Source organism: Microtus pennsylvanicus, unplaced genomic scaffold (assembly GCF_037038515.1).
Source record: "Microtus pennsylvanicus isolate mMicPen1 unplaced genomic scaffold, mMicPen1.hap1 Scaffold_299, whole genome shotgun sequence".
Taxonomy (NCBI): domain Eukaryota; kingdom Metazoa; phylum Chordata; class Mammalia; order Rodentia; family Cricetidae; genus Microtus; species Microtus pennsylvanicus.
In genome coordinates, this window is record NW_027460933.1 from 1 (window position 1) to 26,850 (window position 26,850).

General features: G+C 43.6%; 1 protein-coding gene across 1 annotated transcript in view; it reads right to left on the bottom strand.

Annotated features, from left to right (window-relative positions):
- Window positions 1-760: 760 nt before the first annotated feature.
- Window positions 761-26,850, bottom strand: part of LOC142842225 (hydrocephalus-inducing protein-like) — a gene marked incomplete at both ends in the record, with an annotated part of 34,739 nt that continues 8,649 nt past the window's right edge. The window contains 15 exons of the mRNA XM_075959086.1: window positions 761-959; window positions 3,561-3,730; window positions 5,567-5,788; window positions 6,237-6,444; window positions 7,256-7,403; window positions 9,687-9,852; window positions 12,010-12,148; window positions 13,047-13,259; window positions 14,295-14,493; window positions 15,461-15,558; window positions 16,961-17,121; window positions 21,126-21,344; window positions 23,831-23,973; window positions 24,972-25,259; window positions 25,462-25,564. Coding sequence (XP_075815201.1) covers window positions 761-959; window positions 3,561-3,730; window positions 5,567-5,788; window positions 6,237-6,444; window positions 7,256-7,403; window positions 9,687-9,852; window positions 12,010-12,148; window positions 13,047-13,259; window positions 14,295-14,493; window positions 15,461-15,558; window positions 16,961-17,121; window positions 21,126-21,344; window positions 23,831-23,973; window positions 24,972-25,259; window positions 25,462-25,564 — 2,676 coding nt within the window. The remainder of the gene's footprint in view (window positions 960-3,560; window positions 3,731-5,566; window positions 5,789-6,236; window positions 6,445-7,255; window positions 7,404-9,686; window positions 9,853-12,009; window positions 12,149-13,046; window positions 13,260-14,294; window positions 14,494-15,460; window positions 15,559-16,960; window positions 17,122-21,125; window positions 21,345-23,830; window positions 23,974-24,971; window positions 25,260-25,461; window positions 25,565-26,850) is intronic.

Genomic DNA, 26,850 nt, shown 5'->3' on the forward strand with positions numbered 1-26,850 from the left:
ATGCTAACCCAGATCTTGCTACCAACGCTTGGTCACTCATTTTTGGCTCACAAGGAATTATTTCTAATTCTCTTTGGAGCAAGAGTCGTGCTTTGTGTTGACAAGACACACCAGGTGGTAATGTCCTATTGCTCCTGTGACTTGAGGGGAGGTGGCTATACACCCCACCCATTTCTCATTTGTTGAAATATCCTATGCATTCTTAAGAATCTTGAATTTTTTCAGGCTTCTTGAGCTTTCTGTTACAATATAAAACTTCCACCAGACGTACCAGACATAGTTACCAGATGCAGTAACACAGGGGTGACTATCAGGACAGGACCGTTTCCTACAGATCTGGGTCACCTGGGCAGGAGGCATTCCTGAATGTAATCCTGGGACCCACAGCTGGCTGAGAACGTTCACCAGTGAGGGTCAGCAGGAGGAATAGCTCATAGATGACCCCTATGTCTGCATAAGACACGCCCTCCAGGGGGACGTAGCCTGTGACACTTCTCCAAGAAGATGCAGAACATTTCTTTGGTGCTTGCAGTTGACAGAGGTCACCAGTACAGTGAATCTAGATCTGTCTGAGTAAGAGCTGGGATTGAGCCTGGTTTAAAAATTCCTTGCCACCTTCTGTGATCAGGGACACCATGTGGGTGGAGCCAGATGACATTGGGTGGAGCATTCCCGGGAGCAGGGAAGAGGGGATGTGGGGTGGCAAGAGTCTGGGAAGCGGAAGGAAGAGGGTTCTGAAGTTCCACCCACGGTCTCTTACCTTCATTTCTGTGCCTTTGCCTTTGATCTCCACTGTCTGTTGAGAGAGCCCATTGATTTCAAAGGGGATGAGCTCTCGGTAGCTGACAGCTTCCCGAGGGTAGAAGGTAATTGGGATCTCCAGTGTCTTCCCCGGCTTTATCACGTCCACATTGAAGTTCACCTCGATGTGTGGGGTGTTGGTGTATAAACAATCTAAGCTGGGGAAGACCCAGAGGAAGGGGTATAAGTACCAAGAAGGCAGAACTGGAGGGGTCCCCTGTGCTTTCTGAGATGAAAGGTGACAGATTTTCTGTCCTGCTGTCCTAGAGTCAGGGGAGTCACCAAGGAGCTGGAAGGAATGGCAGCAATGACCAGCTCATGCTCCTTCAGGTGCAGTCAAGTCACTCAGTCTCAGTCACAGCCCGAGGTGCAGGTGGGAGCTCATACACTCAATCCACCGATGCTCTTTTTCTTGAAAATTCCTCTCAGCGTCCAACACTCTCTCACAAGGGGGCAGCCCTTTAGTCACTGGCTGACAAAGCTCGGTGGAGTGCAGCGCATGTTCTAGAGTTTGGATCAGGATCTGCCAATAACTAGCCACGTGACCTGGGAAGATTTGCTCAGGCCACTCAGATCTGCTCCCTCACCTGTGAAATGGGGTTAGTAGCAGCTACCTCACAGGATTGTTGGAGAAATTAAATGGGATAGTGATGAAGGCTCTTTTTTTGTTATTTTTTTACTTATTCTATCTAAATTTAAATTTATTTAAAATTTAAAAATATTTGTCTTCATTTTTATATGTATGTATGTCTGGCCTGTGTGTGTACATACGTGCACTGTGTCTGCCTGGTGCCCTCAGAGGTCAGATGAAAGAGCATCTCCTCCCTATTCCCCCTGGGCAGGAGGGCACCTAGACTTTTCCAGCAGAACTTCCCTGCGTCTTCCTGATGTGTTTTTGGAGAAGGAATTCAGCTAAATGGGTGCCCGGAGCTCAAGGCCTTCAGTAGGCAGAGATGATATCGAATTGTAAAAGGAGGACTGTAAGTAGATGACATTTAAAGCATTTATTTTTATTTTGTGCATGTAAGTGTTTGCCTACAATAATGTGCGCATGCCATGTGCATGCCAGAGGTCAGAGGAGGGTGTTAGAGCCCCTGGAACTGAAGTTATAGATGGTTATGTGGGTGATGAGAATGGAATGTGGGTCCTCTGCAAGAGTAGCAAGTGCTCTCAACCGCTGGACCATCTCTCCAGACTGTTAGATAAGATTTTAAATTTATTTAAAACTAAATAATAGTCTTGGGATTTAATATCTAGAATAATATCAGCAACAGCAGCAAGCAGTTACTGAGTCCCACTGTTCTCAGTACTGAAGGACACTGTTCTCAGTATCCAGATGTGGTCTCCTGCTTCAGGCAAGGAGATAGGCATAGAGAATTTAAAAATGTAAAATATATTTGCATGGTGGCGCATATCTGCAATCCTAGTACTCAGACGGCTGAGAGAGGAGGATCATGCGTTTGAGACCAACCTGGGCCATACAGTGAGACTTCATCTCAAAACTAACAGACCATATACTGCCCACAACAGCAAAAACAAGAAGAATAAAACAAAACAAAGTTGTTCACTGTCACAGCTATCAAAGAGCTAATATTTGAACTTGGATTTATGCTATTTGATATGGTAGTGACAAAACACTCACAGTAATTGAAATCAATTAAAATTAAATTAAAATGCAGTTCTTTGGTTGCACCAAGCTACTTATAGCTAAAGGCCATCACATTGGACAGTGAAGATAATATTTTTCCATGGCAGAATGTTCTCTGCAGGACTGATAAAGAGATCTGTTAGATAATATTTTAAATTTATTTAAAACTAAATAATAGTCTTGGGATTTAATATCTAGAATAATATCAGCAACAGCAGCAAGCAGTTACTGAGTCCCACTGTTCAGCCAGATTCTTTCTCATTAGGTCTGGAAAGAGCTGTGGAGACTTGGACCGAAACATTCCACAGGGCTGATGCAGACAGCCTGGGTTTGATCTGGAAGATTTAGGCTCAGCACAGACCTGCTGTTTAGTGCAGAGCAATTCAGTTTTTAACTCTCCCAACCTCTTTCCAAGGAAACAAAACAGAAGCTGCAGGAATTTGACACAAGTCAAGAAGAGGATGTTCAGCAGGCAGCTCATGGATGTTCAAGCATTTATATTAATGGTGGAGACCGGGACCCAGGATTCATGCTGCCTGTGCTGAACCTTTCCCACCACTTCTCTCTTGGTCAAATGAACTAGTTAGCATTAACTGTCACCTCAACACTGTCTATATTGACTTGGAAAAAGATTCTCAGTTGAGTAAGTTTCTTTAGCAGGTTGGTCTGTAGGTGTGTCTATGGGGCATTATCTGAACTGTTAACTGATGCAGAAGGGCCCAGCCCATTGTGGGTGGTACCATCCCTCGGCAGGTGGTCCTGGGCTTTATAATAGAATGGGCTAAACGTGAGTCTGAGGGTAAGCCGCGAAACGGCATTTCTCCATGGTTTCTGCTGTACTTCCTTGGTTGTGAGTTCCCTGGTTGAAGGCAATGCTCAACCAAGTAGCAAGCAGTCCTGGCTTCGATTCCTGTCCCGAGTTCCTCTCTGAATTCCTTCAGTGATGGACTGTGACCTGGACGTGCTAGGTGAAATAAACCCGTTCCTCTCCTAAGCTGCTTCTGGTCAGAGAGCTTCGTTACAGTAGCAGAGGTGAAAGTAGAAGACAGGGCTTCCCCTGCATGGAGTCCTTATGTAGACTCAAGTTGTTCTCTCTGTGAAGACTGCTTACCTCATAGATGTTTCTTCTTTGTTGGTGACAACGAGGGTTTGCTTGTATGGGGGCATCCCAGCTTGGTAGATGAAACAAGTCCCAAAGTTGTGGCTGGTGAAGGAGAAATGGACAGCTGGGCTCACAGCACAGCCTAAGATGCTGCACACAAATGTTGGGCCATGGCTGATCTGCAAGGAGGGATGGACCAGAGGACTGTACTTAGAGGCAGGAAGACAGGGCAATTGCAGCCACAGGGTAAGAAAGAAAGTGGTTGGTACTTTACGAATTCTAGGTCTTGGGATGCCATCCCCAGAGAGTCTGTTTCTGTAGAACTGGCTTTATTTGTTTACAATTAGCAATTACAATTACAATTAGCAACTCTAACCAGAATCCACACTGGCTCTCAGCAGTGGTTCAGCTTGAAGACAGAGTGAGCGGCAGAAGTGGCTAGTTATCATACAGGGTGGGACTGTGGTTGCCAGCAGGCCGAGGCAAAAGGTCCAATTTCTCACCTTCCCTTGTGTTTCAGGGTAGCAACTGGATATCGTTCTGTCATTGGATTGTAAATAAAAGATAAAAGGGAAGCTGGGAGGTGATGGTGCATGCCTTTAATCCCAGCACTTGGGAGGCAGAGTGATCTCTGTGAGTTTGAGGCTAGCCTGGTCTACAGAGTTAGTTCCAGGACAGCCAAGGTTACACAAAGAAACCCTGTCTCATAATATTAATACTGACACTAATGATGATGATAATGATAACAGATAAAGGGGGTCTCCTGTCTTGATTAAATGGGCAAAGTCTTTATTATCTCTCTCTCCCTACCTATGTATGTATGTATGTATGTATGTATGTATGTATGTATGTATCTATCTATCTATCTATCTATCTATCTATCTATCTATCTATCTATCTATGGTGTATGGGTGTTTTTACTTGCATATATGGATGTGTACCACATGCATACAGGCCCTGGGGCAGGGGTTATAGACAGTTTCCAGCTGCCATAGGGGTGCCAGGAATCAAACTCAGGTGCTCTTAACCACTGAGCCTTCTTTCCAGATGGTTCTTGGTCTCAGCCTGGAATGAGGTAAGAACTGATGGCTTCCTCAACAGTATCTCAGCCCTAAGATATGCACATGTCCATGTGATGCATGGCTGTCTTGATGCCAGGGAATATGCCGAAGGTTTTCAAAGCTCCCTGAAAACATACATTCCGCTAACTTGTCCCTTTGTTTGTCCCCAAATGCAACTGTCACTTTAGGGGGCTGTTTGACAACTGTTACTGGTTATTCCGGACAAATGTCCTACAAGGAAAAACAGGTGTAAAATGGCCAAACTTTGATTCAGTTGAGACGGAAATAAGTCCTATGAATAGAGATTCCCATTGGACTTCTAGACTGGGGACTGGTGAGATGGCTCATGGGTAAAGGGCACGTGCATACACATCTAGATTGGCATAATAATGACAGCTCCTTTGCAGTGGAGCTTTTGAGGCAGTGCAGACCACTCTTCCTGCTCCAGGGGCTAAGAGGTTACCTGTCTGCATGCTCACTGCAGAGCTCTCAACTTCTGAGACTGCTGCAGAGACTGGGGGATGGCGGAAGGTGGGAATAGGGCAAACCGAAATACTGTACACCTCACGGCTTTTATGGATTGCAGACATTCTGGTATAAATGCTTCTTGGACAGTCAATTTCCAGAGTTTTGAGAAAGTTGGTTTTGCCAGTGCTGTCCCTGCTGTCTGATGCCCTTATCTGACATCACTGTTCTTGAAATTTCATTTAATACCGTATCTTGGAGAGTATTGTGTATTTAACGTTTCTGCCTATCCAGCTCTACCACTTATTTTAATGTCGAAATAGTGTCATGGTGTGTGGATGGCCATTTGCTTTCCGGTTGACACTGCTGAGGCGTCTGTTCCAGAGTTTGTCTCTGAAACAACCACTGGGTAGGAATTGCCGGAACTAGCCTGCTGGGCCAACACACCATAGATTCTTTCTGCGTTTGGAAACCATTAAATGGTCTCACCTTGATTTTGAGCTCCAGGCTCTTCAAGACACACTTATGATATGGTTGGAAAGACAGGTTGGCAGGTTCTGACTGCCCCACATCCACGCTGCTGTCGGTAGGTGTGAAGTCCAAGTACTGCAACAGGGCTTTGGGCCCAGAGAGCTCTGCCTGGTAGCTGAAGTTGAACTTGCCAGTGTTGATGAAGTTGAATTCACACTGAACACATTCATTTAACTCTACCTAAGAGATAGAGGGAGGACAGAGCAGTGGTGAAGAAAGCATCACTCCCTTGTCTAGGGATAAATGCTCTTTGGGAGATAAGGATAGAGAGGGCTATTTATAAGCTGGGAGCTATTAGCTGAATGGCACTGGATATTCCAGAAAGACCCACCAAGTGTTATAGGGGTCCTCCTATATCTGGAGTATAAGTTGATAATTTAATTCTTAGATCTTTCTTGGCCGTGAAAAATCTTTCCTGTTTGCTTAATGCAAGTGTTCATGTCCCTCCCTATCATATTCATCCTTTAAAAAATAATAAAAACATTCACATCATAACTACATAATTCTGGAGATGGATTTATTTGTCTGGTCTCTCTAGTATTTGAGACAGGAAGATTCAGCTCATACTCCCTGTGCCATGTTCCCTAGGTCAAGGCAGAGAGACAGTAAGGGCTTTGTTACCCCTTACCTCGTAGAAGTTGATGGTGTTGACCTGGTTGGACATCAGGAGGAAGGTGGAGCCCATCCGGTCCCTGCACTTGACCTCTGCATTCATAGTGTAGCCCTCGGCCTTAATATTGAGTGTCAGAGGGTGGGCTTTCCTCTTTACATTACAGAGCAGATTAAAGTTCACATCTCCTTCTTGCTTTGGTGTGAAGAAAATATCAATTGGGAAACTGACAGGGAGACAAGACAGCAGATTAACTGACTAGTCCAACCTGTGAAAACCTCATAAGACAAGCGTCCACTGGATTAGTGGACACACTCTGAGCAAAGGACACAAAATACTGCTCCAAGTTAAGTGGATTTTAAAGATTTTCCAGGCAAAGCCAGGTACTGTTTTGTGGATTCATACACACAAGACAATGAGGAAAATGCTATGGACATGAGAAAAAAAATACTGAGATGGAGATTTAGAACGAGGGCTCAGCAGTTAAGAGCACTGGCTGCTTGCTATTCCGGAGGATCAGGGTTCAATTCCCAGCACCCATATGGCAGCTCACAATTGCCTCTACCTCCAGTCCTAAGGAATCTGATGCCCTTGTCCCACCTCATTAGCATTTCACACATACGGTGCACAAACATGTAGGCAAAGCACCCATACACACATTAAAAAAAGTTAGAATTCTCAATGCCCCATAATTAATCAAGAAAGAAAAACACCAGGGAGTCAGACAGGATAGAGATAAAATTATATATATTAGAGTTGGGAGAGGTTTTACTTTTATTTCTTTAGTTTTTGTTGTGTGTGCATGCATGTATATACATCAACAGTATGTATGTGTGTGTGTGTGGAAGTGAGAGGACAACATGTGGGAGTCAGTTCTCTCCTTCCACCATGTGGGTTCTGGGGATTGAACTCAGGTCATCAGGTTTGGTGGCAAGTGTCTTTACTACTGAGTCATCTTGATGGCCCAGAAGAGATATTTATAGATGACAGGCCTGGGACCCTGCCATGCATCCCGAGGACTTCATTTTTTCACTCACCTGGACAGCGGTGGGATCCAGCCTTCCATGGGACACACGGTCAGGCTGTTGTTGAATCCTTCGGAGAAACGGGAGTTATCCTGGAATGCAAAATTGAACCCATGCTCCTCCTTGTTGATAATCTTCACCGTCTCTCGGGCTTCTCTGCCTGGGGAGGAAACACCAGCCCTCAACAAAGGCCTCTGCCTAGTCAAGGAGATTGTAGTTGGTAACACCCCACACATAAGAGGAAGGCTTCACAGAGCAATCTTGGCATCCCTTACCTCCGCAGCCTTGCAGCCTCAAACTGCCTCACTTCCTTCCTTCTGCTTTTCCAGTGACCTTGCTCCTGCAGGGGTTCCACATCTCCCTTTGGAATGTCTCTTCCCTAACTGACTGTTCCTTCTAGAGGGTGGATTCTCTGACCTGGCTGCAGCTATGCTGGGACTCTGCTAATACCTTTCTCTTCCCTTGCTCCTTCAGTCAGGAGTTGTAATGTCTTCTTGGGTCTGTAATGGGAGTGCCCTCTCATTCTCTTTGAGGGCCTGCATCTCCATAAAGAATCTCTGAGTTCTTCTGAATTTGACCTTAGATGACCCTGGGCTTTCCTATGCAGGATTCTGACTCATTATTCTGTTTTTCTTTGGCTAACATTAAAACATTTCTCCACAAAATTTTAGGATCATCTTTTTCAAGTCCCTTCCTCAATCCTGAGGAGAATGAGGCTATCAGATTTCACAAATAACTTTTATTAGCATAAATGTGAACAAATATTACTTGGGACATATCTATACTAACATCAAGTCTATCTGACATTAAACTCTAACTGTGAATCCTGTGCACTCCTAGCTGGGATTCTAATTAAAATTTGACTAAATTTGCATTTAATTTTGGCAGAACTAACTGAATGTTTAGCTCTTATTTGGAAGCATTTTAATGTGACTTAACTCTTAACACAGAGGTCTCAAGAACTGGATTTATCTTTGGATATTGTACATTTAGTTAGCAGTAAATAGAGTTTTTATTTTTGTTTTTGCTTCTAGGTATTTACAGCAAAAAGGGATGAAACTGTTGATTTTTGCACATTGGTCTCTCCCAGCTTACCAAATTATCTTGATTCTAATTGTCTCTCTCCTGACTCTTGAGATTTTCTGTGTACAAAGTGATCCTCCACAGAAACTTAGATCATTTTTCTTTCTCCCTTAAAGTTAATGCCCTATACTTATTTTTTGACTTTCATGATTGTTACAATCTCTAAGAAAATGTTCAGTTATAGAGGTGATGATAAGTACTCTTGCCCAACTCATTTTAATTCCAACAGCTTCAGTAGCCTTATTTACTACAGGACACTGTTGGATGGTCTCTTGCTATAGCTTAATATTCTTTATGTTTTTCTATAACCCCAGTTTTATTACTGGAGGGTTTTTGAGAGTGGGGATAGGGAGGAACTTCTGATGAATTTTAGCAAGGACTTTTTGGTACATTAACACGATCGTATGGTTCTTCATTATTGACATAATGATTATACTGAAATAAACATCATTGCATTCCTGGGTTATACTCTTTATATTGTCTGACTTACTATCATGAATAATGTTGTCAAAATAAACATTAACTGATCACTTAAAAATTCTTTGGCCATAGCCGTATTTTACATACCCACTCATATCCATATGAGAGATGTATAAAGTTCTAAGGCATCTGATGGTAGCTTCCTTTACATCACAGGTCTCTGCTTGAATGTTACCTTCTTAGCACCTACCACATTCCAATTCTTTCTATCCTCCTGAAATCTTTCTTATAACATGTATCAATCTCTGCCTTACTATGTATTTTACTTGGTTTTGTTAGTCTCCTTCCCATGATTAGAATGTAAACCTGAGGACTTTGTGATTTATTTTAGAGTATTCCCATCCCCTGGAGGAATATTTGGGCCAATCTGGTATCTCCCTACCCTCTGTATTGGAGAGTGAACCAGGGCTTCAAGTGTGTTTGCCAAGAACTCCACCACTGAAGCCACAGTCCCCACCAGCCCATCAATAACAATTTCTGAACCTAATGAATATATGAAAAGAAGTTAGAGGAATCTGAACACTGTAGAACAGACCAAGCATCAACCAAACACAGCCCACAGCCTGGAGGTGGAGAGACATGTACAAGACCCAGGGTTCTGACAATGAAGAGTCTATGCAGGTCCTACAGGAACCTGCCCAGGAGACTCCGTGACTCTATAACAAACCTCCCAGGTATTCTCAGGGTGTTAGGGTATGGCTGCCAAAGACAGCTGATGGAGTTGAGATCGAGAGAAAACTACTATATGGCTCTCTGACAAGTGTCAGAGGCTTTCTGACATATCTCTTCTGGAAGGCTCCGAGAGGCGTGCTCTCCCGGAATCCTTGATGACCTAAGGTCATGCCAGCTCAAAAATGAAAAACTGGCTGGACCACCTTACCAATGAGGAGAGAGCTGAAGTTGAGGTGTGACTGGTCAAGAGAGATGAGGGGGTCTGTGGTTTTTCCCACCAGCAGGAAGGGGACTGAGATATTGTGTTCCGGGATACAGAAAGTCCAGAATGCTTCTGTGATGTCCAGGTGAGCAGGCAGAAACTGGAACACAATCTAAGAAGACAATTTTAAAAAGGACAGTGAGAGGCACTTCTTCCTTGTCCTTCTGGAGACCTGCTAGTGTGAGGTGACATTTTCCCAGGTTGTTATTAGCATCTAAAGTAGGTATGGTTATACGAGCAATGGCAACCAGTTTGCCCCACCTGTTGAGAACAGTCATCTATCCCATCCACAGACTGTGCTGATGATACTGTTGTATTCTGTGCCATTCTTTGGATGGCATGGTTGTAGCACAGTGGACCGAACTGGCACCAATACCAAAGAAAGACAACCCAGATGTCTGTCAACAATCTGGCATATAGCCCAATTCAAAATCATCACCAGGGCAACAAGATCTCTCTCTCCTCTGCCTGCCTGCCTGCCTGCCTGCCTGCCTCTGAAATTCAGAAGATAATGAGTGACTGGGCTGGATGGCAGTGGCACTGATGGGGATGGATACCATGAGGGTGAGCTGGGTCATGGCATGCCACAATCTGTCTGTTAAGTGAAGACACAAAGGAGCAAAAACATAACAAATAAAGATGGGAAGAAACTGACTGGTAGAGAGAAAATGGAGCAGATTTCTAGAAAGAAACAGAAAGATCTGGAAGAAAAGTCTGTTCTTAAAATTACTGTAGGTACTTCCCCCGGGGGCTAACATGAATTTGTACTTGATCAATCAGGACTGAGTAGAAGAAGAATAGCATTTGGCAAGGTCCATGCCAATGACACAATAATGCAGGAAAGATGTTCTGGAAATGTGTCACGCCAGGGGCACTACTGTCACCCCAAATCAGCACAGTCTTGGATGACAGATTCTGCAACTTACCTCTCCAGGAACTGGGCAGGGTCTTTGACACATTTCTAGGCTGTGCAGGAGTACATCCAAGAAGGACCACAGCTATGGTGAACCTAGCTCCTGGATCCTATGCTGAACTACTTTGGCTTTGGGAACTGTTAATATGTAGAGGCCCAATGGAGACTCTACAAATATGCTTTATTTTGTTTGGGAAGGGTTAAAAATAATGAGCTTACTACCAATACATAGGATGGAGAGAAATACAAAAATATGGTGTTTTCAGAAAAATATAGGAAAAGAAGCCACCCTGGGGCTATTTGTCTGTGTGGTGATCATCTGCCAGAGGAGAGGAAGAACCAGTGGGTTCTGGTACCATCACTGCCTATCATCCCCCCTCCCATTTGCTTTGTTCATTTGGGTGATCTTATGGAAGAATTAAATATTTTTTTTAAAAGATTTTATTTTTTAATTATGTGTATGCATGTGTCTATGTGTAGGTATGTACATATGATTACAGGTCTCCAGAGGCCAGAAATGACAGATTCCTTTGGAGCTGGAGTTATAGGCCTGCTATAGGTGCTGAACTTGGGTCCTTTGCAAAAGCAGAAAGCACTCTTAACTGTTGCATCTCCAGCACCAACACCAGCATTTTAATTTATTCTTACTTATGTATCTGTGTATGTGCACATGTGTGTGTGTGTGTGTGTGTGTGTGTGTATGCGTGCACCGATGTTGAAGGTCAGAGGATGGCTTGTGGGAGTTGGCTTTCTCTATCCATCATGTGGGTCTCAAGTTTGGCAGCAATCACTCCTACTTGCTGAACCATCTTGCCAACTACCAGAAGGTATTTGAATTCATAATTTCCATTTCATGGACTTATTGCTACATATAAGATCCTCTGTAGAACTTACTGGCCATGGGGCCTACATGTATGCTTTGACTGTCAAGTTCACATATAAATCTGACCCTCTGCCCTATATTATTGTGAAGACATTTAGGATCAAGTCACAAGTTGGGACTCTGTTCTTACTTTTTGCCTTTTTCACTGGGAAAGTAAAGACATGTCCCTTTGCTGCTGCCAATCTTTTAGATATAGATAGTTTTTAACGTCCTCATACCACAAGCCCAGGAATCTCCAGATAGTTATGTCTGGTTCCCCTTTGCTCCTTTAATATTCTCATAAAATCCTGGCAGATACTGGGGCTTTCTCTACAGTCATCCAAGAGAGCGCAGATCTATCTTCTTACTGGGGTTGTACTTGATAGCCACTCAGTAAATACTTGTTGATCAATGATTCTTATCAATGCTATTCTCTCTTCACACACTTGCTATGCAGAGATGGCTAGAATTTCGGGGTTCCCAGCCACACACACCTCTGCTTTCTTTTCAGGATGAATGATACCCTTTTCTGTAAGGCACACAAAGGCTGGAGGGTGCTGCAGGCTTTCTGCTTCTTCAGAGGTCCAGCAGAAAGAGTAGGTGCTATTGGTCGGGTTCAGGATGGTAAAGGTCCTGGCCAGGGGGGAAAATCGACAGCAGAAAGTGAGGGAAGGCATTAGAAAAATTCAAGAAAGTGTAGGTAGAACCCAGAATTGTCACAGTCTCCTCCTAGAAACCAGAAATGATCTGAGAACTTCATTACTGTAGAAATAAAAATGCCACCTCCCCCTAGGATCTAAAGGATAATGGGAGTCCTTGACTTTCGAATGATAATGCTCCTAAGGCCATATGTGTCAAGGGATGCTCTGTGGTCAAGGTGGGGGGTGAGGGAATACACTTTTATACATATATACATATATATATATATTTCATTTCACACACATGTATATGTATATATGTCCTAGAAATGCTGAAGCATGCATGGACACCTGTATATGGTGGTTCTGTTGAACTTGTTTGTATACTGGGTTTCATTGTTTAAGTTGATGAGGACAACTGACCAGGTCTCTTCCTCAAGGGGGCACCAGATCTCATTACAGAGGACTGTGAGCCACCATGTGGTTGCTGGAAATTGAACTCAGGAAGAGCAGGCAGAGCTCTTAACTGCTAAGCCATCTCTTACAGGATGGCGCAGCCATTAAAGGCTAGGCTCATAACCAATACACACACACACACACACACACACACACACACACACACACAGAGAGAGAGAGAGAGAGAGAGAGAGAGAGAGAGAGAGAGAGAGAGAGAGACACAAACATACCAAAACTCCCCCTCTGTCAAAATTATTGACACAGGATCCAGTTTCATTCATGCACCAGTTCTCCGATATTATATCTCTAGAGCAAACTCCGGGACATCAAAGCCATGTCTAGGTATTGGTATAGCTGGCCTCTCTGAATTCTTTCTCTGAGTTCTTTAGAAGGGCAAATGGGTATGACTGCAGCCAATGCCAACCCACATGACTCACCGGAGATTCTTTCCTCCTATACCCACACTAGTGAACTCGATCACTCGGGTGTTAGGATCGAGAGGCCCAGAGCCTGGTCCTCGGAGCTCTGGGTTGCGCCGATGACCACTGATATAGTCTGATTCCTTCAGGTCAAAATGGCAGAATGGCAGGACGCTTCGCCCTTTAGTGACCAGAACAGGGCCTTGGTCTCCTGATGGCAAGTTGGGAATTCTGAAATGACAAAGTTATTTTAATTTGATCTTATATCTGTTGTTGCTTTCTTAGCGGGTTGGAAATGGATATTCTGTCCAGCAGAATGTGAGTTCTGTATGAGCAGAAGGTGGCGTTTCTTGACCGGCAATCATATGTGACTTGACTGGCAACTCCACATAGTACATCTTCACTAAATGTTAAATGGATGAGTGGCTTGCGTATGAGGATCCCGAGGATCGGTCCCTCTGTGCACTTACATGTGGCTCCAAGCTTTTTCCTTCTATCAGTGTTAGATGCTAAAAGGAGTGCTTACACTCTGGGTCCACTCCTGGGCACCTAATAGATTACAGAGAAGGACCTGGAAATCCTAAAAAGAAATTATCCTAAGACCCTTGTAGACTGGGATGCACGTGAACAGATTCAGCCTCAAGGCCGAGCAGAGGCGACCCTAGTGTGGCACAGGTCTCTGCAGTGGGAGACGGGACTCACAAACTCTGCCAGCACATGTAGGTCCTCTGTCATCCTAGGACAAGGCTTACAGAAGAATTCCCACATCTGGGACTTGCACTGATGTCTTTGCTTATTTTTCTCTCACTGGACATTAAACCAGACCAGTTCCCCCAACCCATATTCCCCTCCTATCTTTGTTTATTGTGCTACTGTGGGCCAGGCATTGCTCCAAGTTCTCTGCTTAAATTAGCTCATTTAGTATTCCAAATAATTATACATTATAAGGATTGCTGCTTTCACTTTGTATACAAGATAGAGGAGTCTCAGAGAATGGAGAAGGAAGCTTTCTCCAAGGGTAGAAGGTGCCTGGTTGCTAATTACTCTTATTCAGTGGAGCACTGAACGTGGCCGGGAAGGGAGCAGTAGGCAGGTGGAAGCAATGGGCAAGTTGATAAGCGGGGCTTAGATAACATTCTCCTTCTTCTCTAAAGGCTGGCCCTTTTAGACTCCCAGGCTCCAAGGTGACTAGGGTGGGAAGGAAGGACAGAGGTGGGAGGGAAGAGGAGGGTAAGAGCTAGAGGCTTGGGGAACACATTTCCTTACTGGCAGTACAGGGTGCTTTCGAACTCCCCAATGTCCATCGGGGAGAACTTCACTTTGATCTTCTGAGTCTTCCCAACAGGCACAAGGCCCGAGGAGGGTTCCACGGAGAAGGGTGATGGAGAAACTTCTGGCCAGTGGTCCAAGGCGCTGTCCAGGGTGCTGCCCGTGCCCTGACTAAGCTGATCTCTCTGACTGGAGCCTGAGGGATGATGGAGAAAAAGTGACAGTCTGCAGTGGTCCTGGGAGGCAGCCACTCACAAGTGCTTAGGGACCCTCTTTGACATCTGGGGACCCATCTCTTATAGCAGGTATACTTAATCCTGGACACAGTAGAAAGGAACCAACTCATTTCTCAGGTGACTTGTGAAAAACACATTAATTTTATGGTGTTTTCAGATTTATTTCCTTTTGGTTCAGAGAGGGTAGGTCAAGAAAGGGTTTGTGGATCTTCTGCATCAGGGTGATGAGCTATGAACAGAATTTGTGGAGAACCATTGCTCTAACATAGGGGTTTACAAAGCGGGAGTCCATGGGTAAGGGCCCATTCGAACAGTCTGTGAGTCTCCACAACTGAAACAACAACGGACACCTTACTTACCTGCCAGGTGCAGGGCCCTTTGCTAGTGGCTTTGTGTGTAAAAGCTATACGCTTTGGCCTAGGTATATATTCTTTCTGGAAAAATAACTCAAGAGTTTTCACTAGGTTTTCTTTCTTTTTCTTAAAGAAGATTTATGTGTGTATGTATGTGCACCACATGCGTTTCTGGTGCTACAGGGAACAGAAGGGGGTGTCAGATTCCCTGGAACTGTAGTAACAGTTGCAAGTCACCTTGGGGATGTTGGGAACTGAGCCCGAGTCCTCTACAAGAAGCAGCCAGTGCTCTTAACTGCTGGGGTATTTCTCCAGCCCCAGGACAGTTTTTAAAGTGGTCTGAAATATTCCAGGTAGAGAACAGGAAGATAAGATTCCTAGTGATAAGTGATATGAGCCTTCAATCTGGAGGGAAGGAATCCGGGAGGAGAAGAGGCCCACATGGCTATGCAAACCCCACAAAGCCCATGCTCTGCCATCTCTTAACTACTTAGAAAGCCCTGTCAGCACAGCTGGCCTTCTATGAACAGGTGACTCTGGTCAAGCCCCGGGGTTTATCTGGCATTGTATTTACCTTGATTTTCTGGCATGGCAAAGCTGACTGCCTTGCAGGTATCTTCCGAGGTCCAGTTGAATTCTAACAGCACATGTCCTGTGTTAATGAGGTCAAACCTGTGGGTGGATCAGGACCAGATTTCAGAATGTGCTGTCCATATTTTTGCCCTGCCTGAGTACCGGCTGCACTGTTTTTCAAAGGCAAGTCACTTCATTTCTTAAGGTTTTTAAAAAATGTCTGAACTATATTCTTTTGCGCACATACACGAGTATGTCACATTTTCTTTATTCATTTGACAGTGGACACCCAGGCTGAAGCTCTGGCTGCTATGAAGAGTCCACATGGGAGAGCAAACATCTCCTTGACATGTGGATTGTCCTTCCTTCGGACATACGCCCGGAAGTGAGCTAGCTGGGTCATGTGGTAGGTCTAGTTTCAGTTTCATTTTGGGAAACCTCTTTACTGTCTTCTATAAATCTGTCCTTTTCAGCAAAATGGACGGAGCTGGAAGACATCATGCTGAACAAAACAGACAAAGACATGTATCATGTTTTCTCTCTCTCATGGGGAAGTTAATACATTTAATCTCAAAGTAGAAGAGCGTAGCATAATGATGACTGGGAGCTGGGACGGGTCAAAGGGAAGGCATGGACAGAGAGAGGTCGGATAAAAGGTATCAAAATGCAGTGCAGCAGGAGCAGTAAGTCAGTGTGCTACAGTCTACAAAAGCCTCCAATATACTTTATGAGGAACTAGGGGAGAGGAGTCTGAAGGTTCTGCCTCCAGATAAATGTTAAGGAATGGAAATTCTAATTATTTTGATCCAGTCATTACATACTGTATGCTTGTATTGAAATAGCACACTCTACCCTGTAAATATGTAACATTATTACATGTCAGCCAAGAAGCAAATATAAAATAAAATGATTAAAAACAAATACAGCTAGGTGTCGTGCACACCTTTAATCCCAGTACTTGAGAGACAGAGGCAGGCTAGTCTCCGTGAGTCTGAGGCCAGCCTGGTCTACATAGTGAGTTCCAGACTAGGCAGAAACACTTGCTTCTATATAGGTGATTATAGATGGAGCTCAAGATTTTCTGGTCTCAGCCTCCTGCAGAGTGCATTACCATGCCTGGCTGAAAATCTTTTTAAAAAGTAATTTTTAAAAGGAATTTCATCAGAATACACTCAATTAATGTACTTTCCTTTTTTAAAAAACAGATTTATTTATTTATTATGTATACAACATTCTGCCTCCATGTATGCCTGCAGGCCAGAAGAGGGCACTGGATCTCATTACAGATGGCTGTGAGCCACTATGTGGTTGCTGGGAATTAAATTCAGGACCTATGGAAGAGCAGGCAGTGCTTTTAACCTCTGAGTCATCTCTCCAGTCCAAAGCACTTTCTTTGTAAAAGATGCAAAATATTTATGTAAAGATACAAAGAATTTCAAAATGCCACTGTTTAGCCCCTAATGGCAGTTTTCCTGGTCGTCTTAAGCTTCCGGAGACTTACTCAAACACTCGGGTCTGGTAGACCAGTGTTTCCTTAAAGAACACGTTATTCGTATGGCACTGATACGACGCGAAGTCCACGTTGGCACTGATCTGGATCCGCAGCTCTCGGTAGTTTTCTTCTACTATCAAGTGCGCTGGCTCAGGGTCTGTCTCTATCACCTGGAATAAAGGCAGCCACATCCTCAGCAGCGCAAAGCCAGCAGCCCACAGGAACACGGGGTTGGCACACTACTTTAATCTCCCGTGGAAACGAGTATGAACCCACAAATGCAGCGTAGGGAGACATGACTGGCAAACCTTCAATAGGTCGGAATGAAAAAGAACAACTGAACAACAGGTAATTACTGAGAGGATTAGAATCACGTGGGCATGGGTTTTGGGTCAGATGGCCTCTAAAGAGGACAGAGGAACTGGGCATGGTGATGCACACCTTTAATCCCAGTACTCAGGAGGCAGAGGCAGGTGGATCTCCGTGAGTTTGAGTCCCGCCTGGTCTACACAGTGATTTACAGGATAGTCAGGGCTATGTAGAGAGACCTTGTCTCAGAAACAAAAACAAAGACAAAAATAAAGGATAGAGAAAAGAGAACCATAGCTAAAAGAACAGATATTAATTAAACAGAAAATAAATTGCAAAAGGAAAGGACCAACAGAATTGTTTAGTTGTGCAGAGATTTGGAAACTTTTGGTGAGATGGATCAAGGAAAGTGCAAACAACAGGAACCATTAGTTAAAGGAGTGCATCACCAGCAACCCCACAGATCTAAAATATGTAGATTATTTTTTTAGATTTATTTATTTGTTTCTTATGTATACAACATTCTGCCTCCATGTATGCCTGCATGCCAGAAGAGGGCACCAGATCTCATTACAGATGGTTGTGAGCCACCATGTGGTTGCTGGGAATTGAACTCAGGACCTCTGGAAGAGCAGTCAGTGCTCTTAACCACTGAGCCATCTTTCCAGCCCCTGTAGATGATTTTTTGAAAAGATACATAAAATTTGGAGGAAAAAGAAAAATAATTTAATAAAATTCATGCGAGAACAAATTAAAAAGCATTAAATAACTGCATAGTAAAAAATCTTAAAGTAAAGGAAGTTGAACAAGAACGTTAAAGAAAACAATGGAAAAACTCTATTGCTACTAGATGACTGGATAGTTGCAAGTCTTAGAGAAGACCTAGAAAAGAGAAGCACCTTGTTAACAGGAAAGACAAGTTAATAATCTAAAATTGTCATTTGTTCCCCCAGTGACTGAGAGCTGCAATCCAATTCCACATTTCTGTTACAGATTTTAATAATACGTGGCAAACGGATCCAGAAATTATACATGAGAATAAAAGGATTAAGAATGACCAAAACATTTAGAACAAAACAAATGGGGTAGGAACTTCCCTCCAAACATCAAGGCTGATTATGGAACTATAGAAATTAAGCTAATGTCAAAGTGTCTCTGGATGAACAAACTGACAACAGAATGGAATAGAGAACAGAAATGATCCAGGCACATATAAAACTGGGCTATGACACAGAGTCCCAGCAGATCACGAGGGAGTAGAAGGACTGACCAAACTTGGCAAGGCAGTTATTTCAGTGGAACACAAGAAACTAGAGCCTTGTTGCACATCAGGCAGAATTTCCACATGCATGAAAGGCTTAAGTACCAAAAGAAAATCTCAGATTTAAAAATATGTAGAGTGGTGAATATATTTTGGGGGGGGGGAAATGGATTTAAAAATAAAATACAAAAGTAATAAAAGTACAAAAAAAACTGATAACTTTGACCTCATAAAAATTAAGGATATTTTCCATGCTGGAGAGATGGCTCATTGGCTAAGAGCACTGGCTGCTCTTCCGGAGGACCCAGGTTCAATTTCCAACACCCACGTGACAGCTCACCACCTGGAACTCCAGCTCTAGTTGATATGATAGCCTCCTCTGGTTTCTGTGTGCACTGTAGGCACATGGTGCACATACATATAAGCTGGCAAAACATATATCCATAATCTAAAAATAAAAAATCTTTAAAAACTTAAGAATAGTTTTTGTTTATCAAAACATAAAGGGACTTGAGAGATAACCTAGTGGTTAAGAGCAAATGCTGCTCTTGCAGAGGATCTCAGTTTTGTTCCCAGTACCCATGTTGGATGGCTCACAATTACCTGCAACCATAGCTCCAGGGGATCTGATGCCCTCTTCAGACCACTGAGGGCACCTGACCCACACATGCATATTCAGAATGAAAATGAAGAAAGATCTTAAAAAAACATATGATGTGTATGTTGGGAATATGTTTTATTACCACAGGTTAATAAAGAAGCTGCTTTGGGCCTATGGCAGTGCAGAATATAGTCAGGCTTGAAGAGATATATACAGAGAGTAGGTTAAGTCAGGGAGATGCCATGTAGCCACCAAAGGAGACAGACACTGGAACTTTATCGGCAGGCCACAACCTCAAGGTAAAACATAAAATAATAGAAATGAATTAATTTAAGATGTAAGAGCTATCTAGAAATATGCATAAGCTAATAGGCCAAACAGTGTTTTAATTAATACAGTTTCTGTGTGATTATTTCGGGTCTGGATGTCTGGGAATGAACAAGCAGCCATTCACCTACAAAGAAAAAAGTCAAGATATAAATTTGTTGAGAATATGTATGGACATATAACACAAATGGAATTTCTTGAAAATAAAAAGAACTTAAACAAAGGATAAGCACTGTAACCAAAAAAAAAATGGGCAAAAGGCACAAAAGGCATTCATGTAAAATTGACCTGCATGGTCAATACTCAAATGAAGAGCTATCCAATCTCATTAGTAGTTAGGAAAGTATAATCAAGCTCATAATCAGAAAATTTCCAATTTATACAAATGATAAAAGCCAAAATGCCTTGCCTACGATTCACAAGACTGTGGGCTTATCTCCAATATCCCATAAACTAACAAACCAACCAACCAGTCAACAAAGCACAAATAACCAACCAACCGATCATCTACTAGACCAACATCCAACCAACCAGCCAATCATCCAAGCAACAACCAACCAACTAACAACCAAACCAATCAATCAACTTCCCAAAAGTCTAACAAAGTCCAATGCTGGAAAGGAGGTGGCTCACAAAACTCCTTTTCTGTAAGAGTGAAAACTGGTATAGTGAGTTTGGAAAGGCTGAGCACTCACATGTCCCCTGACTTAGTGACTCCACTTGTAGGAATGTAAACATGGATGCCAACATGCACAGAAATACTGCCCGTAAGAGAAAAATTTGAAGTTTCAACTTTCAGGGAAAAAGATAAAAAGACTGGAATGTATACAGTAGTGAAGTGGATTCACAATAGCCACATGTAACCATGATCACATACAATAACTGATGTGGAATTCCCCTTTGTATGCTGTAAAGATATTTTATTACCATTGGCTAATAAAGAATCTTCTTTGGGCCTATGACAGGGCAGAATAGAGCCAGGTGGGAAATCTGAACAGAGATGTAGAGAGAGAAACAGATGCCCTGAACCTTACCGGTAAACCATGAGCCTTGTGGTAAAATATAAAACAGGAATGGGTTAATTTAAGATGTAAGAGTTAGTTAATAAGAAGACCGAGCTAGTGGCTGAGCTGTGTTGCAATTATAGAATGCTCAGGTCAACAAGCCATCCATCGAGGGAGTGACGTGGATAGGGATTACCTCTAGGAGGGAGACAAAGTAATGGTATGACCAGAGCTACACAGGTATTCAGGGCCTAGTTCCCTTGATGGGTATGGGTTAGTTTATCATAGAATTCAAAAGAAAATGGCAAAGAATAAATGCAAAGGGCATCTGTGGGCCAAAGATGAGATCCCGTCATGAACCGAAAGTTCTAACTACTCTAAGTCCAGACACCTGATGGAAACAGGAAAGGATGACTAGCGACGGCTTTTCTGAAGGAAAAGGAGAAAGAACTTGCTGATGCCATTATCAAGACTGCAGCTGATCTGTCAACTAAGACTATGTGTGTTGTTAGTGAGGGCGATGGGTATGGAAACTTAGTTTGCCGCTTTTGGAACTAAAGTCAGATGCAAACCTTTTTCTTTTCCACAACGAGACACTGAAATTGAGAACAGCAGGCAGCCAAGCATGGTGGACTGGGCTCGGTCTGTTTTTCATGTGCCCTGGATACTCACTTTTCGTTTTGTGGTCAAGTTCCCCGGTGTGTTTCGGGGCGCATCCACCCACTTGACTGTGCGCATGCGGTCATCCCAGTCAGGGACCTGGTCTGCAGGGAGCTGAAACACGATTTTGGAAAGCGTGCACTTGACTGTCATCTTCTTCAGGCTGATGGGCACATCTGACTTCAGGGTCACCACCACGTCCTTGGAGCAGCCAGGGTGGAGATGGCCTACCTAGGGAAAAGTCTGGTATTTATATTTTGGGGAATTCAATCCTAAGGTTCTTTGGTGCCTGATGGTGACTCGAAATACATGATCTAGGCCTATATAGGAGATCGACTTAAATACATACAAGAGATTCTTTAAAATGTCATTACAAAGTGAGGCACAGTGGCTCGTGCTATGAATCCTAGCACTTGGGAGGGTGAGTTACGTTTGCCATGAGTCCGAGGCCAGCTTAGACTACAGAATATGTTTCAGGCAAGTCTGGGCTACAGAATAGACCTTCTCTCAAAACAAACAGGCACACACATGATAAGAAGAGCATTATTAATAGTTACCAATCTCTTACTTGCCTCAAGTACTATTCTAAACTCTTGAGCAGTTTTTCCAGTCCCCAGGACACCCTCTGAGAGGTCCAGAGCTACCACTCCCACTTCACAGATGACAAAACCTGAAAACTGCTTAAGGTCTTTGACACTAGCGATCTGGGTTTGAACTCAAGCCCTATGACTCCAAATGCCGCCCTCAACCACCTGATACTCATTATGATTCATACAAATAGCTGGCTCAATACAGTATACTAGTTTCTAGAAAGTGATCTAATGAGCCCTGTGTCCCCAAGCTCTCTCTAGGGTACTGTAGAACACAACTTCCATTCTAATGCTGAGATGCTGCTGGATTCTTTCCCCCTCCTTTGCTCACGAGTGTGCAGTGGAACTTACTAGAAGTTAAAGATGACAATGCATAGTCAGACTGAAGTGGAGAGAGCAGAGCCCATATGACTCTTACTGAGCCAGATATTAAAGACATTTATAAGTATGTAAAATGGCTGGGTGTGGTAGTGCCCGCTCATAACACAGATATCCAGGAGCCCGAGACAGGACAGTGAGAAGCTCAAGGCTAGCCTGGGCAACATAGAAGAGCCCATCTTAACAAGAACGGTGGAAGGATTCTGCCCTTATCACATACATATTTGAAAATATAGTTATTTTTATAAAAATATGGTATTTGAATTAAAATATAGTTGATCTATTACACTTTCAAACAAGTATATTTAAAAATATCCTTAATTTTGGGAACTAGAGAGATGGGTCAGTGGTTAAGGGCACTGGTTGTTTTTTCTAGAGGACCCAGGTTTGTTCTAAACATGCATATGACAGCTTACAACTCTCTGTAACTCCAGTTCCAGGAGATCTGATATCCTTTTCTGGTCTCTGTGGGTACCAGGCACACACATGGTGCATAGACATAGATCCAGGCAAAATACTCATATACATACAAATAATAAAAAAATTCCTAGTTTTAATTTCTAATACCTTAACTATCAATTATTATAATTCACATGGATAAAACTTCTTTGAGAGTTCTTTTTTTTAAAGATTTATTTATTTATTATATATACAGTGTTCTGCTTGCATGTATACTTGCAGACCAGAAGAAGGCACCAGATCTCATTACAGATGGTTGTGAGCCACCATGTGGTTGCTGGGAATTGAACTCAGGACCTCTGGAAGAGCAGTCAGTGCTCTTAACCTCTGAGCCATTTCTCCAGCCCCCCTTTGAGAGTTCTTAATAATGTTTAAGAGTATGAAGGAGCCCTGGCATGAAAACGCTTTAAGTTGCTCAAATACACTGGATGTAAAGGAGATCCCATTTGGTAGAATAAATGGATTTGTGATTTATTGTAGATAAAGACATACAAACCAACACCACCTACATGCATACCATACACATGACAGTCCTCTGACAGGGAAGACATTCTCCGGCCTCTGGACAGCAAAGACTGATTAAGCTTTGGATTGCTTAAGCTATATGCTTGGGTGCTCTCTGCACATACAGGAGCGCACAGTGTAAGTGAGCTGCTGGAGGCCTAGCTCTGTCCTTGGCCACTTAGATTATTACATCCATTATGCTCTCTGCATCCTCATAGGCCAAATGTGGATAAGAAAGACTGCATGAATTTGGTAAGGCCTTGGAACTGGATAAGGGATACAGTGTGTGATTAGTTTTCTGTAGGGGTGGATTTGGGCTGAGATGGTGTTGGAATCTATCAGGAGCCTAGGCTGGCTTGGAACTCACTATGTAGCTCAGGTTGGTCTTGAACTTGGAGTATTTCTGCCTGAGCTTCCTATGTGATAGGATTTGCAGATATGAGGCAGCATTCTTGTCTTGCTGAGGCCACTTCTGAAGGCCATACTCAGAGGGACACAGGGCTACACTCTGGAATAGGAAACTAGGGCCGGTAGTCATTTATCCAGGCTTCCAGAGATTTCCTTAAGTTCTTCCCCACAGCAGGATTTGTTAATCTCCTCTTAGACCACGGGGCCCTGAGCAGTGTCCTCAAGCACTGGGTCTGAGTGTGGGGTGGTTACTGGGCAGTTTCTTAGTTCAAGATGCATGCGTCCCATTCCATGCACTCACAAGGATGGGGTGACCATCACACGGGGGTTGGCTTAGGCCAGAGGGAGTCTGGAACCCAGTGAGTGACTTCTGCTTACCTGTGGGGAGAAAGACAGCGTAGCTAAAAGGGGCCACTCGAAGCGAACCACAGTCCCTTGGCTGTGGTTGGTGATGGTGAAGCTCACGTTGTAGCTGTTCCCAATGTGGCAGTACCCAAACTGGATGTGATCCAACAGGGCAGCTAGGGGGCAGAGCAGAAGGCTGGTGAGTCCTCCCTGTGGCCTTGAAGAACTTGCTTTGTAAGGGAGGCCTATCTGGATAGAGACTGTATCTCAGTCACAGTTACCCTTTCCTCTTTGGATGGCTATACATGAAAAACTTTGGATCCCTGGGTAGAAATACCTGCCTCCCAGGGATTGATCAATTTAACCATCCATCCATCCATCCATCCATCCATCCATCCATCCATCCATCCATCCGTTCTACCTATCCACCTACCTTGGCTCTTCTATTTGTTTAAGAGAAAATAAAGATCCTAATGTCATTTGTTTGGTGGGAAAATACAATGAAATATTAGATTGTTAGATAAAATATAGGATTCTCAATTAAATTTGAATTAGAAATAAACAATGAGCAATTCTTTATGATAAACATGTCCTATGCAATACTTTGGGGACATATATATACTAAAAGCTATTGATTGTTTATCTGGAACTTAGTTTTCTCTGGAATACCTCTATTGCTAAGCCTGAGAATCCCATAAAGGTATGGAATCTGATTTCTAGACCTGGATTACTGCCAGCTTCTGTTAGATCCTGACTAGAGCGATGCCACTGCACAGCTTCAAACAGGAGGGAAACACCAGTTCCAGAAAGAGTTCTGATTTCACCCCCAGGTTGTACATTCCAGGACTATGATAAGCTCCTGCGGGCTGCTTGATGAGCAGGCCAGCAGCCGACAACGTCACGTCTCCCAGGATCTTAACAGACCTGCCCTGCCCTCCAGGGTCATCATCCACTTTTGAATCTGATTCCTGGGTGATCATGTGCGTGTTAAAGCTTAAGACACGTGGTCTCTAAACCACTGAACCTTCCACTTAGGGACGGACTCTGCACGGGGAACATTTCACATCACAATCATTACCAAAAATCATTTGACAGTATGGCTGACTCCTTTAAAGTGAATTGTAAACTCAGCTTCAGAATTCCCACCCCAAGACCTCACTTCTGCGTCTCCCACCTGCCACCAAGTCCTCCATGGCACTTTCCCCAGCGATTTCTATGACCTCAAACATATCCGGGCCCTCCAGGATAGCGGAACCCGTCAGCCCATGGATGTTGTCCAAGGTGATGTCATCCTCGTAGCCTTCTCCCACCAGGTAAATCATGGTCTCCTCATACTGGTTGTTGATCACCGACAGGTGGATGGTGCCTGTCATTCTCCCAATCTTCTTGGAGTGGAAAAAGACATCGAATTCAGCCGTGTCTCCAGGAGAAACAACCAGGGAGGCTGTGTGGGCTTTTTTGACTGTAAACAGAAGACAGAAGCTACCATTCGGAAGCAGTTTAGGATGCATCTCCAGGAAGACTATGGCTAGAAGAAAAGCATCCCCTTTTAGGACACTGGGCTACTGGTGATGTGACCGAGCACCAGCTGTGACCTGGTCCTGAGAGGACCTGGCAAACCAGCTTCTGAGAGCCGTCACCCTTCTGAGGCACCCACTACTCGCCTTTTTCATTCGGTATGTTTTCCTCTATGATGTAGATGTAGGAGGTGGTGGGTCTTCCTTTGAGAGAGAAGACTCCTAGTTGGTCTCGCAGGTCCACATGGAGCTGGCAGGAGGAAAGCCTGGTTGAGTGGTTGGGCTTACAGGCTGCTCGTGAATTCTGAGTCTGGGTTGTGATACTGTGCTGTATTTGGGGGCAAGAACCTCCGAAGTCATTGTATGTAGTATTCACTTTTTATGTTCTCTTTCATTGCATGAATATGTGTGAATGACATGTGTGTGTGGGTGCACATGTGTGTGTGTGTGTGGATGTGCATGTGTATGGAGGCCTGGAGTTGACAGTGTGCCTTCCTCAATTGTTCTCCTCTTTGTATAGAAGCAGGGTTTCTTGTTGAACCCAGAGCTCACTGAGTCAGGCGAGTCTAGCAGTCTAGCTAGTCAGTCTGTCCCGGGGATCTTCAGGCTCTGCCTCTTGAGTGTTGGTATTACAGGTGACTGCCACTCCTTGTCCTGCTTTTATGTGGGTTCTGGGGATCTGTAGCCTGTTCCTTATATATATGTGCATCAAAAGCTTTACCTATTGAACCACATCCCTAGCTCCAGCATTCATGGTTTTGAGAGTCTTAAGAGATCTATGTAATAAACATTAGACCTGGATAGGAAAAGTGGGTATTCAGTCAGGGTCATCCTTTAGCATCTGAGTAGGAACTGGAGGCCCAAAGGTCATAAGTGACCTTCCAGACTACACAGTGCCAAAGTGGGTTGCCAATGAGTCTGTTACACAGACAGACGGCTGAAGATATATTCCAAACTAATGAAATGGAAATAAATACCCATAATTCTTTTTTCTTTTTGGGGGGGCACAATTTTATTAGGTATGTATATAAATATACAGCATATAATGATCAAATCTATGTACATTACTGTAGTTAAAAATTGCCATCTCGAACTGTTTTTTCTATTTCTATTTTGTTTTGCTTCAGAGGTCTTACTATGTAGCCTTGGCTGACCTGAAACCCGCTATGTAGACCAGGCTCGCTTCAGACTCAGAGACCTGTCTGCTTCCCAACTCTGTGATAGGGTTAAAGTTATGTTCCACCATATCTAGCCTCAATTTTTTTTAAAAAAAACAGTACTTTCACTTATTCTTTGAGAATGTCACATCATCTATTTTGATTGCATTCACCCCCTCCTACAACTCCTCCCAAATTGTCCTTCTTGTCCCTCAACTTCATATTCTCTCTCTATTTTTAGAAACCAATAGTCTAGTTTGTGTTAGCTGATTACCCTGGGTGTAGGGCCTTCCCTGAGTGTTACTCCATTGGAGAAAACTGACTTCCATGGCCCAGCTGCAGTTAAATGTAGACAGCTCCTCGGCTCGAGGTGAGACCT